The sequence below is a fragment of the Mus musculus genome, chromosome 5 (assembly GCF_000001635.26).
Source record: "Mus musculus strain C57BL/6J chromosome 5, GRCm38.p6 C57BL/6J".
Classification (NCBI taxonomy): Eukaryota; Metazoa; Chordata; class Mammalia; order Rodentia; family Muridae; genus Mus; species Mus musculus.
This window is the reverse complement of record NC_000071.6, coordinates 31,894,368-31,908,123: the sequence shown is the minus strand read 5'-3', so window position 1 is coordinate 31,908,123 and position 13,756 is coordinate 31,894,368. Positions and strand designations below refer to the sequence as shown.

Here is a 13,756-nt window from a genome sequence, read left to right as displayed (position 1 = left end):
AGCTTGGTTTGGGACATTTTGCTAAACTTAGAGATTTAAATTGGTGGTGAAAATGGAATACCGGCACAAACGTCCATCAAATGCCTAGAAAGCAGATGTTTTCTAGGCATTTAAGCTAGGGAAAAAGTTAATATTAGAAATAAAGGCCAAGGAGTTATCCACAAAGAAGGTCATGAAAATGATCTGAGGCTAGGAAGAGACTGGCGGGGATGGCTCAGCAGTTAACAGCACTGGCTGCTCCTGCAGAGGACCTGGGTTTGGTTCCCAGCACGTACGTTATGCCTCACAACTATCTGTAACTCCAATTCCAGAAGATCTGACCTCCTCTTCTGGCATCTGAAGATACTGAACACATATGGTGCACAGACATACAATGAGAGAAAAAAACACCCATATGACAAATAAAAATAAACAAAAATCTCAAAAAAAAAAAAAGAAGAAGAAGAAGAAAGAAAATGATCTAGGGAGCTGATGAGACGAGACAGCTCAACTACAGAGGTGCTTGCACACTGGCCTAATGAACTGAGTCTGATCTTCAGACTCTATAAGGTGGCAGAAGACGCCCTACTCCCTAGAGTTGTCCTCTGACTTGCACATGTATGTCGTGGCATGCCCATACCTGCAGTAACACACACATAAACACAGACACAGACACACACGCGCGTGCACAAACACACACACACACACACACACACACACACACACACACACACACCAACAACAACCAAAGTTTAAATGATCAAGTGATAGAAGCATGAGAAGAAAACTTCCACAGTTTAATGAGCTGACAGTGAAACAGGCCCTGTAGGAGCCCAGAGGGTCTAAAAATCCAGGTCACAGGGGAGGGAACACTTTATAGAGAACACACGCCAAGAACACCATTATGAGCATCATACGGTAGAGAACAACGAAGAGCATATATTGTCACTGTGTTGCTTATTTAATTTCTAGAAAAGCCATATGACATCAGAAAAGCTAGGCTTCAAGAGCCTTCCAGTGTTCCCTTTATCAAGCCAGATAGAAATCTCCTCTGAGCTCTTAGAGTATTAATAAGTTTTCCAAGTTATTTCTACAACTCTACAAGCACTAACTTGCATTGACCATGAGCTCAGCACTACAAAAGGCCCTTCCCTGCAGTCTCACTGGAATAGGTACAATTAAAACGGAGATGTGCGCCTTTTTCAGAAGAAGAAAGGGAGTCCCCAAATCACTTGAGCATACTTGTCACCCAATCACTGGGGAATAGAGGGCTTCTAGTGCCAAGTCTCACTGTGCCATTTTCCCTAACCACAAGTTGCAACTTGCACTTGTTTTTATGCCTCTTTCCGTACTGTAAGCAAAGTAGGGCACAGGGTCACATCACATTTGTCTTGACAGCCTCTGGCACACCAGCAAAGGACCCTGCACTTGGTCAGCTCTTGCAGGGTTGCTCCTACTGAAGAATGACTACATGCCTGTGAGCCACACAGGCCTCACTATGGGCAGACATTTATGAGCTGGTAAGCTCAGTGTACTTATTTCCAAGGAGGACTGTAACTTAACAACAAAAAGTTCTAAAAACAAATTCTGTACTTGTGAAAGATGCCACCTGGTCTGCCTCAGGGGCTGAAGTCCTCTTTTATGCACTGAGTGGGAACAGCTCTGGGAGAGACAAAGCTAGTTTTCTTCAAACCACTCCTATACACTGGCTGGAGCCAAGAAAAGGGCCCACACCTTCCCGAGACGAGCACCGTGCTGCCTCGATGCCCATCTCACCTTTCATTTCACTGTGGGAAATGCCCATAGTCTGGAACCGAGGGGAGGTATGGTGCCAGCTCCAATGGTGTAACCTTAGCATTTGCAGCTTTCCTGCCAGGAAAAAGCAAGGCAACTGGTTCAGAAATGATTTTTTCCCTTTTCTAATATGCGACCAAAATTTAGTCTTTTGCATTTCTGACCGCTAGTTACTCTGCCTCCTCGCTGTCCTCACGCTTGGCCTTTTTGCATAACTCACACTGGCTTCATTCTTTCAGGACTGGTTTTGATTCCTTGGGAAACAAATGTATAGTACATGAAGTCTGTTTACTTCACAAATGTCCCTCATGCATGAAGAACACGAAGTTCTTCTCAGAAGTGTTTATTCTGCAAGCTCTACGCATGCACAGTGGGAGACTTGAGGACAGCAGGCATCTCAGCACCGTGAGGGCATGCAAGCCATGTGCGACAGACAGGGCTGTCAAAGGCACCAGGCACACTTCACAACATCATAAAATCACAATGTGCTTGGGAGGTTTTGACCAATGTATCTTACAGATGTTCCTTTTCATTGGAATTGTCTAATTCGGGGACATTTGGTACTCATATCGTTAGAATCTTTAGGGTATAACAAATTGATCCCTTTTCCTTCATGTGATGACAACACCCTAAGTAGTATTTTTCTTTTTCTATTTCTGGGACTAGTTAATATCCTTGCCTACTGCACAGACAAGTTGGGGCAGAGTGATAATAGCCAGACAAGCCTGGAATTTCCCTTTGCCCATGTACTGAGAGGTGGAGAAGCCAGACTTCTTTTGACCATTTTAAAATAATGTGTAGCAGGCTCTTGGTCTCCTGGAGCTTCTGCCTATGTGAGATCCTGCATGGGGCTTGGGACTTCTCAGAGAGAACCACAAGGAGGAACTGAAAAGAACCCTCAGCTAAGGAAACAGCCAGGCAAGGCTAGTTGGGGATGCTTTCCCCATGAATCCACAAAGTGCCCTTCATGTCTGAATCTATAAGCGATGCTCGGCTAGCTGAGAGTTGGCTAGGTAACACAAAATAAAGGTAGAAAATGAAAGCTTAACATAATGTCCACAATACTACTAATCCCCTTCACCCACTTCTGAAAACGTATCCCAGGGCCACACCCTCCTGAAACGGCATTACTCCTCTTCTGTGCTCTGATCTGCGAGGATTGGCTGAGGGTGCAACAGCCCCCTTTAGCCACCAGGGCTATTTTCCAGGACTCTCAGTGGATGCAGAAGCTACAAATACAAAGTGCTGAACTGTAAACACACTGGGTTTTGAGATATGAAGTGTGACACTAACGATAGCCACAACAAAACAGAGCAACAGCAACTTCTTTCATTTATTTATTTATTTATTTATTTATTTATTTTTGTTGTTGTTGTTGGTTTTTCGAGACAGGGTTTCTCTGTGTAGCCCTGGTTATTCTGGAACTCACTTTGTAGACCAGGCTGGCCTCGAACTCAGAAATCCACCTGCCTCTGCCTCCCAAGCGCTGGGATTAAAGGCGTGCGCCACCACGCCCGGCTGCAACAGCAACTTCTATAGTCTGAAGTGCAAAAGAAAACTAGCACAGGGGTTTCCTCCACAATTTCATGAAAGCAAGATTTGTTTATTATAGAACTGAGGCTTCCTCATCTTTTTCTTATTAATTGGAGAACTTGGTTTTGTTTTGCTTTATTTTGAGACAGAGTCTCCCTCCTAAATGGCCTCAGATTTACAGAGATCCTCCTCCTGCCTCTGCCTCTAAAGAGCTGGGATTTAAACACATGTGCCACCATGCCTGGCACTGTGCTCAGCCCTCATGCCCAGCCCACAGTCGAAAACGTTCACCTTTCCACTTTAAGTGAAATCACTTAAAGTAAGGTTTCTTGTTGGCAGGTCTCAACTGCCAGCATCACTACTCTTACACTCTGGGCCACTGCTAAGTAAAATGGGGTTTCCTGAACCACTGCGATAGAATGACAGCCAGTCTGATAATCAGGACATCTACTGATGACTGACTAACTTAGGGAGCACATACAGCCCAGAGAGCTGGCAAACAGGTGATCCCTACCCTAGGCAGGATGGAGAAGGGCCATATAAGACTTTATATGGTGTACAAATTAAAATATGAATTCTTTACTTCTAAGCTTCTGTGTTTAATATTCTGAGACCTCAGTGGATTATGGGTGAATGAGATCCCTAGAATGTGCAAGGGGTTAGGCTAAGGGGTTAGGGAATGACTGCACAGAATCTAGCAAATGTGGAAGCCCGCACACAGCCATGCCTCAATTTCTAAAATCTTTTGAAAAGTTCTGTTTGAAGATACAGTAATGTCTGGTTGCTTACTTTTGTGTTAGAAATATAGTTACATCAGGAGAATTTGTACCAACCAAGAAAAATTTTGAAGCTTTCAGTTAGCCATTGCAAATTAGGGGTTAGAATTACATATGGACTTATAAAACTGTCAAAACCAGGTTTTTGCTGTGCAAGGCACTGTGGGATTGGTATACTTATTCATCACTCTGAAAAGGGTTAGAGAAATGTACATCACACGTAAGTAGATGGTAAGATGAGGACAAACTACTATGACAGGGAGGGTAGACTGTGCCCAGAGGCAGCATGGGTAGGGAGGGCATGTGAACAAAGTGATAGAGCCTGTGCACTCACCAGGAGGGAGAGTACTACACAGGGCACTGTGCACAAAAGGAAGGCTTTCTTCAGCAAAGGCATGGTAGGAAAAGAGTAGTGAACTGAGAATGCTGAGCTGCAAAGACAGACTCAGTGAGGGAAAGAGACAGGGAGGGAAGAACAAGGAGGCACACTGACAACTGGGGTACTGTTTGTTTATTTGTTTCAGACAGAGTTTCTCTGTGTAGCTCAGGCTGTGCTAGAACTTGCTCTATAGACCAGGCTGGCCTCAAACTCACAGAGATCACCTTCCTCAAACTCCTGAATGTGGGGATTAAAGGCATATGCCACCAAACTCGATCTACAAGAGCTGTGTTTTAGAATTAGGAAAAATGACTTAAAATATTCCCACCCTTTCAATTGTCTCACCATATCTTAGATTACTAGAATAAAGACATTTATTTGCAAGCTTTGTAGGCACAGTCACTTGAGAGAAATAACCTGACTTCAGTTCAGAATAAAGCCTTTCTATACAGACTTAGTGGCACAGGGCAGCAATCCCAGCAGCTTGGGAGGCTGAAGTGGAGGAATCAAGTTTGGGGTCAGCTTGGGTTATTAATAAGATCAGCCTGGGAAACGTAATGAGATATGCTTTCTAACTGAAAGTAAACCCTAGGCTGGAGGTACAGCCCGGCGGTAGCACATGCACTGTATGCCTGAGGCCCTATACTCCATCCGGTTACCCCAGAACAACACTGCTGAGAGAGCAATTGCTTGTTCATAGTTAACTAACATGCTCGTTTCTCAGGCATCTTGGGATGTTTTTCTCTAAGTTTCTCATCACCCAAATAGCTGAATTTAGCTCACTGAGTTCGCTCTGAGTGTCCGGAACGAGTATGTATTCCCATCATACCCACCCTTTTCATTTCTCTCTGACTTGACTCTTCTGTGTCAACAACCCACCACTCACTGCCATGAACTCTAGCAGCAAACCAACAAGGCTAATCGCTACTATTGGTGAGGGTTGCCCCAGTGCCAGGCTTAATGCTCTAGGAACACTAAAAACAACATTACTAAATATGTACCAGTATGTGCATTTTATAAAAACATAAAACACGAGGTGCTTGAACTTCACTGGCCCATGCTAGGGGCCAGAGTCTGGGTGTCTGCAGCTCTCCTCACTCCAGAGTTTCCATCTTTTAGAAATGCATTGTTGCTGCCAGCTGATGGCCTTTTATTTCACACGGGTCAATATTTTAAGTTAAAATTTCATGTGGTAGGCAGGGCAAAATACAGTACTTACTACTGTAAAATCCCACTCCAGCTGTTATCAGAGATATGTAAATTAGCAAGAGAATGACTGTACATTACTGGTTTTCACAATCTCCCACATTTGGATATAAGCAGCTGTATCATATCAATTTGTAAGATGGGGTGTCCATGACTCATAACTTAGAACAACTGAGGTCAGAGAGCATCAAAATGGCCTAGTATATTAATGTAGGATGGCAACCATATCTGCTCGCAGACAGAAATCTGCCAAGCCTGACTAAAGGTCTTACAGAGAACTAATAATGTATTTCAGTAAAAATCTGTAAAAACTTCTGTAGATGAAAAATGTGTCTTGTCAGAAGTTCCCAATCAAATCTGCTTATAATCCATTTTCAATGAACCTTAGCTTCCTTTGAAGTTGAATAAGCTACCAAAGCATTTAGCCAACAATGAGTACACTGTGAAGTGAGTCTTTATAAAACTCATTTCTAATAAGAAAAGTTACTTGGTTGGAACACAAGTAAAAGAGCAAATTGTTTTGACTATGTGACTAGACATTGCATAAAACCAGAGAGAGCTATTTAAACACAGAATGAACTCAATCACCATCATTTTAAATCTTCTACTTTTAACACTACCTTGATCACTTTCTGATTACTTTTCACTTAATATCTTAAAGAAACTGGTTATATTTTCACAAATAACGTGACAGTTTTGAATATATGTTATGTCAGATACTATTCAGCAATCCATGACAGGCTACAACTACTGCTTGCAATAAATGCCTAGGGACACCGGAGAGAGTAAAAGTTGGGACTTGGTACAGTCTACAATTCCTTTAAGGTTTCAAAGGCACAATACAGAGAGCACAGATTGCATGAATAAGATTCACTGAAAGATTGCACTTGCAAATACTCTCTGCATGTACTGAGCCATCAAAACTTTCAACCCAAGGCGAGAGAGATCGCTTAGCAGTTTAAGAACACTGGCTGCTCTTGCAGAGAACCTAGTTCAGATCACAGTACCCATAGGGTGCAGCTTAAAACTGCCTGTAATTCCACTTCCAGGGAATCTGATGCCTTCTTCTGGCCTTTGTTGGTATATGCATGCAAATGGTATACTTACACTTGGTACACTTGGATGTGTGCACTCATATATACACAAGGGAAAAAAGTTTTTAAAAAAATACTCAATCTATAAATTTCTAAGAAAAGAAAAGAAAAAATGTAAGAGTTCATGTAAAAAGAAGAGATGAATAGGTTTCTAAGTAGAATTATCTGGCTCATCATATCAAAGACACTGACACTTACTGCTCAATTCGGGGTGACAAGTACAACTTGGGGTACACCTGGGTAGCTTCAGTATCCTCAAAACTGACAGAAAGAAGGGCCACATCTTCTCCAGGGTCTTCATTTACATCCTTAGAAAAGAAGTGAAAAAACATGATTGAGCACCTCGTCTCTGAACATTTTTTGTTTTTTGAGATAGGTCCCATTATATAGCCCAGGCTAACCTCAAATTCAAGAGCTTCCTACCCAGGCCTCCCAAATGCCAAGATTTTGAGCATGTATCATCACACCATGCTTATTGTAGATAGAATCTTATCAGTGATGAGCTCACACACGGCCACATGGCATGGAACCATCTTCACTCAACCAAATGGCTCAGCAATACCTTTGCCTCACTCCTCAAGGTGGTGCCTCCCAAACATCTTGACCAAAGCCTACCACAGTAAAGCACAAAACCTCAACTATTTCACTTTCCCCCATATCCCCAGTGAAACAGGGGAGTGACTCTGATGGTAACAAGTTAGACAGAAGCACACTTAACACAGTTCAGCAAACATATCGCTACAAACATAATTTATGTCCTAAAGCACAGCAAAATGTTATGGGCCCAATAATCTCATTATACCAATCTTTATAGTATGCTTAAGTTAATTTAAATAGAAAAAAAATCCCTAGTAAATATATTCCTACAAAGTATAAAGTGAGCCACTATATAAATAAAGGCTGGGTAGGGGTAGCGCACATCTACGTTAACAAAGTGATTATAGATGATTTACTTGGGATCGCCAACACATACCTATCATGTATGACCAATTATGAGAATATTTCAGAGTAATCTCCCCATTAATCTAAGAATGATAATTACTGATCAACCCACCAGGAGAAGCCTTGAGGTTAATGGTAAACTTAATTGGTAAGAACTGACTATCAGACTCACAACTGAAATTCAGAACTAATTCAAGGAAGTATCGATATACATGGATGAAGTGTACTGAATCAAAAATGGGAACTTTATGACTATTGCCAAGTTCCAAACTGTCTGCCAGAGTTCTGCATAAAATGCCGAGTCAGAGCAACTCTAAAGTGTATTGACTATAATCTGTACCCTCCACGCTTCAGTAACTCCTAGTAACCTGGCAGTGGCTCCAAGTCAAGTACAAAAACCTAAAATGCTCCAACTAGATATTATTCCCCTGTAGGGAACAGTAAAAACAGACCTCTGCTTCTGAACCAGTTTTCTGGTCCTGGGGGATGCAGTAGGGGCTCAGCCAAACAAGAAAGGGGTCCTAGCCTAAGCCTGAACTCTGCATGAGCATTGAGGGACTCTGGCAGAGTCCTTCATCTCTTCAAATTCCACTCCCTTTCTTGTATCTTGGGAACAACACACATTCTGCTCAACTTAGATATTTTCAATATCTTTGTCCAATTTCTTATTGTGCTAATAAGAAGTGCATGTGTGTCATGTATACACAGGGACAAGGACCATCAAGTCTCTCCCATCTTTTGAGAAGAAAAATTAAGAAGCACCAAGAAGTAAGAGTTAGGTAGGAACACGTAGCTGCTACTTGCTGCAGCCATGGCTAAGCCTTCCATTGCCTGGGCCTTGGCCCATGTCCTACATCTATCTGTTACAGAAGTTGCTCACCAGCCTAGTGCACAATGAAGTCACTGGAGTGTCTTGGGCATGCATGAATGAGATGGACTTGTTCAAAGCTGTTCAAAGGACCAGTCCTTTGCTTCCAAGGTCAGAAGTGGGGCTACACAAAATCACTGCAAATCCCAAATCTGAGTGAACAAGACCAGGTCAAAATGACAATGATGTAATATACAGAGAACCAATTCCCTTCCTTGTCTCTGCTTCTCTGAGGCAGCAACATTTCTCTGCTACACCAGCTACAGCAGGAGCTCCAACATAAGCAGCAAGATCCCACAGCTCCCACTGAGTTCAAACACAGAAGGTGGAAGGAGCTGGAGAGTGCATGGCTCTCTGTATCTGTGATCACAACCTCTGGGGCACATGCAGAACTGTACAATGGGTTGTCTTAAGGGGTCTATACCTTTCTGCTGAGCCCCAGGGCCCACTCTATAAAATAGAAATAAGAGAGGAGGAGAACTCTATGAAGTAGGCTCAGGGGAACTAGCTGAGGGAGCCACAGACACTACAAAAGGAAAGCTTTCTGAACAACAATAACCAAAATTGAATTCAAAGCCCAATGCAAAGCATACCCAAGATATTTCAAGCAAGCTTGCCCACAAGGCATCCTGTGATCTCTAATGCCTCGGTCTGAGCAAGCAGTGTGTACACCTTGTGCTACAGATGCTATCAAAGCATACATACGAAGGAACATGTCTTGAAGAACCTAGGCTCAGACTCAAGGCACTGTCACCAAATGTGGTGCTTTTATACAAACATCATGATTTAATTACACAGTACAAAGACTGTATTTCTACAACTGTCCTCAGCAAGTAACAAATCAGGGTATTTTGAAATCTTACTGCATTATAATCTTTGATTTAAACAATTATTGAATTGCTGACTTCAGTTTCAATTAAGAAATAAACACCTCAATGAATTCTGGTTTGGGATGAGGACAGAATTTTCAACAGTTTCTGAACTGGTCCTGAAGTCAGACCATGGTTCTGCCATTTTGTGCCATATATTACATATAAAGAAGCGTCCTTAACACTGAAGGCGTCAGAATCAAAATGTCCATCAGCTCAAATATTCACATGACTTCATTTTTATGTAAAAATAAACAACCTCACCATTTTACCAATGCAAATTTTCTTTTGATTTTAAAAAATGGTAAAATTATGTCTACCAAAACCTTTCTTTGAAGAATATTTCCTTAAGACATTTATCAACAAATGCTTGATGTTTATCACAAAAGTATTTTATATACCTTTATAAACAGGGTTGTATAAAAAGCTACCCATGAGTAAAAAGGGCCCATGAGTAGAGAGCTTAAAAACCCACCACAGCCACTGCAACAGTACAAGGCTGTCCAGTGCCACTCCTTTCCAGGAGCCTTCCTAAAGCAGCAGGAGCTCGTCTATCCTCCTTGTCTTTGTCATCGTCATCGTTGTCGTCTTCTCCTTCTTTATTAGATATTTTCTTTATTTACATTTCAAATGTTATCCCCTTTGCTGGTTTCCCACTTATATGATTCCCCTTCCCCCTGCTTCTATGAGGTTGTTCCCCCACCAACCCACCCACCCACCTCCCTGCCTTCACATTCCCCTATACAGGGGCATCCACCCTTCATAGTACCAAGAGCATCTCCTCCCATTGATGCCAGACAAGGTCATTCTCTGCTACATATGAGACTGGAGCCATGGGTCCTTCAATGTTTACTCTTTGGTTGGTGATTTAGTCCCTGGGAGCTCTGGGGGGGGGTACTACTGCGTTGATATTGTTGTTCTTTCTATGGGGTTGCAAACCCCCTTCAGCTCCTTCAGTCCTTTCTCTAACTTCTCCATTGGGGACCCTTCTCCATTGCTCAATCCAATGGTTGGCTTCGAGCATTCACCTCTGTATTTGTCAGGCTCTGGCAGAGCCTCTCAGTAGACAGTTATACCAGGCTCCTATCAGCATGCACTTCTTGGCATCCACAATAGTGTCTGCATTTGGTGACTGTATATGGGATGGATCCCCAGGTAGGGCAGTCTCTGGATGGCCTTTCCTTCAGTCACTGCTCCACACTTTGTCTCTGTGTACCTCCCATGGGTATTTTGTCCCCCTTCTAAGAAAGACTGAAGTATCCATACTTTGGTCTTCCTTCTTCTTGAGCTTCATGTGGTCTGTGAATTATATCTTGGGTATTCTAAGCTTCTGGGAAATTAATCCACACACCTATGGTCACTTGATCTTTGACAAAGGAGCTAAAACCATCCAGTGGAAAAAAGACAGCATTTTCAACAAATGGTGCTGGCTCAACTGGCAGTTAGCATGTAGAGGAATGCAAATTGATCCATTCTTATTTCCTTGTACAAAGCTCAAGTCCAAATGGATCAAGGACCCCCACATAAAACCAGATACATTGAAACTAATAGAAAAGAAAGTAGGGAAGAGCCTTGATCAAGCACATGGGCACAGGGGAAAATTTCCTGAACAGAACACCAATAGCTTATGCTCTAAGATCAAGAATTGACAAATGGGAACTCATAAAATTACAAAGCTTCTGTAAGGCAAAGGACACTGTCCATAGGACAAAATGGCAACAAACAGATTGGGAAAAGATCTTTACCAGTCCTATATCTGATAGAGGGCCAATATCCAATCTATATAAAGAACTCAAAAAGTTAGACTCCAGAGAATCAAATAACCCTATTAAAAATGGGGTAAAGAGTCTGTCTTCTTACTTGTTCTTTAACACTCTTGACAGGGATGATCACTTGCCTCCAACTCTCCCCTGCTTCTATTTTAATTCTAAAACCCATTGCTCTGATTTTCTATGTCAGGGTTTGGCCCTTACACTTTCATCTTTTTCTTTTAAATTTCTTAAGTTGTCTTTTTTTGTTTGTTTGTTTTTACCTTACAAAAAATAGGCTTCTTTTCTTTTCTTTATAGCCCAGCCATTCATTCTCTTGGCCTTCTGGGATTCTAGCCTGTCCCCTCCCCCCATACCTATTCTCCTCTCCTTTCCCCCTCCCACTCACCCTCCTCTCTCCTATATAGGCCCTTCCCTCCCTCCCTCCCTCTGCATCCCATGATTATTTCGTTCCCCCTTCTAAGAGGGATTGAAGCATCCTCACTTAGGCCTTTCTGCTTGTTAAACTTCATATGGTCTGTGAGTTGTATCATGGGTAATCTATACTTTTTGGCTAATATCCACTTATCAGTGAGTACATACCAAGCATGTCCTTTTGGGTCTACATTACCTTACTCAGGATGATATTTTCTAGTTCCATCCATTTGTCTGCAAAATTCAGAATGCCCTCATTTTAAATAGCTGAATTGTGTAAGTGAACCACATTTTCTGTATCCGTTTGGTTGAGGGATATCTGGATTATTTCCAGCTTCTGCATGTTACAAATAAGGCTGCTAAAAGCATGGTAGAGTACATGTCCTTGTGGTATGGTGGGGCATCTTTTGGGTATATGCCCAAGAGTGGTATAGCTAGGTCTTCAGGTAGAACTATTTCCAATTTTCTGAGAAACCACCAGATTGATTTCCAGAGTGGTTGTACCAATTTGCAATCCCACCAGCAATGGAGGAGTGTTCCTCTTTCTCCACATCCTTGCCATCATTTGCTGTCATTTGAGTTTTTGATCTTAGCCCTTCTGACTGGTGTGAGGTGGAATCTCAGGGTTGATTTGATTTGTATTACTCTGATGACTAAGGACTTTGAACATTTCTTCAAGTACTTCTCAGCCATTTGAGATTCTTCTGTTGTGAACCCTCTGTTTAGCTCTGTATACCATTATTTTACTGGGTTATTTGGTTTTTTGGAGGTTAACTTCTTGAATTAGTTATATATTTTGGGTATTAGCCCTCTGTCAGATGTAGAGTTAGTGAAAGTTTTTTTCCCAATTTGTTCTATTGACAGTGATTTTTGCCTTATAGAAGCTTTTCAATTTCATGAAATCCCATTTATCAACTGTTGATCTTAGAGCCTGAGCCATTGGTGTTCTGTTTAGGAAATTTCTCCCTGTGCCAATGAGTTTAAGGTTCTTTCCCACTTTCTCTTCTATTAGATTCAGTGTATCAGATTTTACATTGAGGTCCTTTATCCACTTAGACTTGAGCTTTGTGCAAGGTAATAAATATAAAAATAAAGATATTTTCATTCTTCTACATAGGATGACAGTTAGACCAGCACCGCTTATTGAAGATGTTTTTCTACTGTATTTTTTGGCTTCTTTGTCAGAGATCAAGTATCCATATGTATGTGGGTCTACTTTTGGGCCTTCAATTCTATTCCATTGATCTACCTGTCTGTCTTTGTACCAATACCATGCAGTTTTGTTTTGTTTTTATCACTATTGCTTTGTAGTACAGCTTGAGATCAGGGATGGTGATTCCCCTGAAAGTTCTTTTATTGTTAAGAATTGTTTTGGGCCGGGCAGTGGTGGCACATGCCTTTAATTCCAGCACTTGGGAGGCAGAGGCAGGCGGATTTCTGAGTTTGAGGCCAGCCTGGTCTACAAAGTGAGTTCCAGGACAGCCAGGGCTACACAGAGAAACCCTGTCTCAAAAACAAAACAAAACAAAACAAAACAAAACAAAACAAAACAAAACAGAATTGTTTTGGCTATCTTGGGTTGTTTTTCCATATGAAGTTGAGAATTGCTCTTTCTGTCTGTGAAGAATTGTGTTGGAATTTTGATGGAGACTGCATTGAATCTGTATATTGCTTTTGGTAAAATGGCCATTTTCACTATGTTAATCCTACCAATCCATGAGAATGGAAGATCTTTCCATCTTCAGAGGTGGTTGGGAGGTAGGGGGACCCTCTAGAAAGTACCAGAGACATGGAAGGTGAGAGACTCTCAGATCTCAGTGGGGTTGACCTTAGCCAAAATGCCCAACACTGGGGAGAAGGAACTCCAGCAGTCCACCTTCAGTAGACAGACAGGGCCTCAAGTGGAGGGACAGGGTTACTGAGCCACAGTCAAAATTTTTGACCCAGAATTGTTCCAGTCTAAAAGAACTGCAGGGAAAAAAAAATGGAGAAGAGACTGAAGGAAAGGCTGTCCAGTGACCAGCCCAACTCAGGATCCATCTCTTGTGGGGAACCAAGGCCTGTCACTATTACTGATGCTTACAGATCCTGGCATGGCTGTCCTCTGAGAGATCCTACAAGCAGCTGGGTGAG

At 42.1% G+C, this 13,756-nt stretch overlaps 1 protein-coding gene across 6 annotated transcripts in view; it reads right to left on the bottom strand.

The window, feature by feature from the left end:
• The window catches only part of Babam2 (BRISC and BRCA1 A complex member 2), a 386,973-nt gene that overhangs the window by 176,827 nt on the left and 196,390 nt on the right, over positions 1 to 13,756 (bottom strand). For all 6 annotated transcript variants that reach the window (XM_011240687.3, NM_144541.1, NM_181279.1 and 3 more), the window contains one exon: positions 6,960 to 7,069. In XM_011240687.3, coding sequence (XP_011238989.1) covers positions 6,960 to 7,069 — 110 coding nt within the window. The remainder of the gene's footprint in view (positions 1 to 6,959; positions 7,070 to 13,756) is intronic.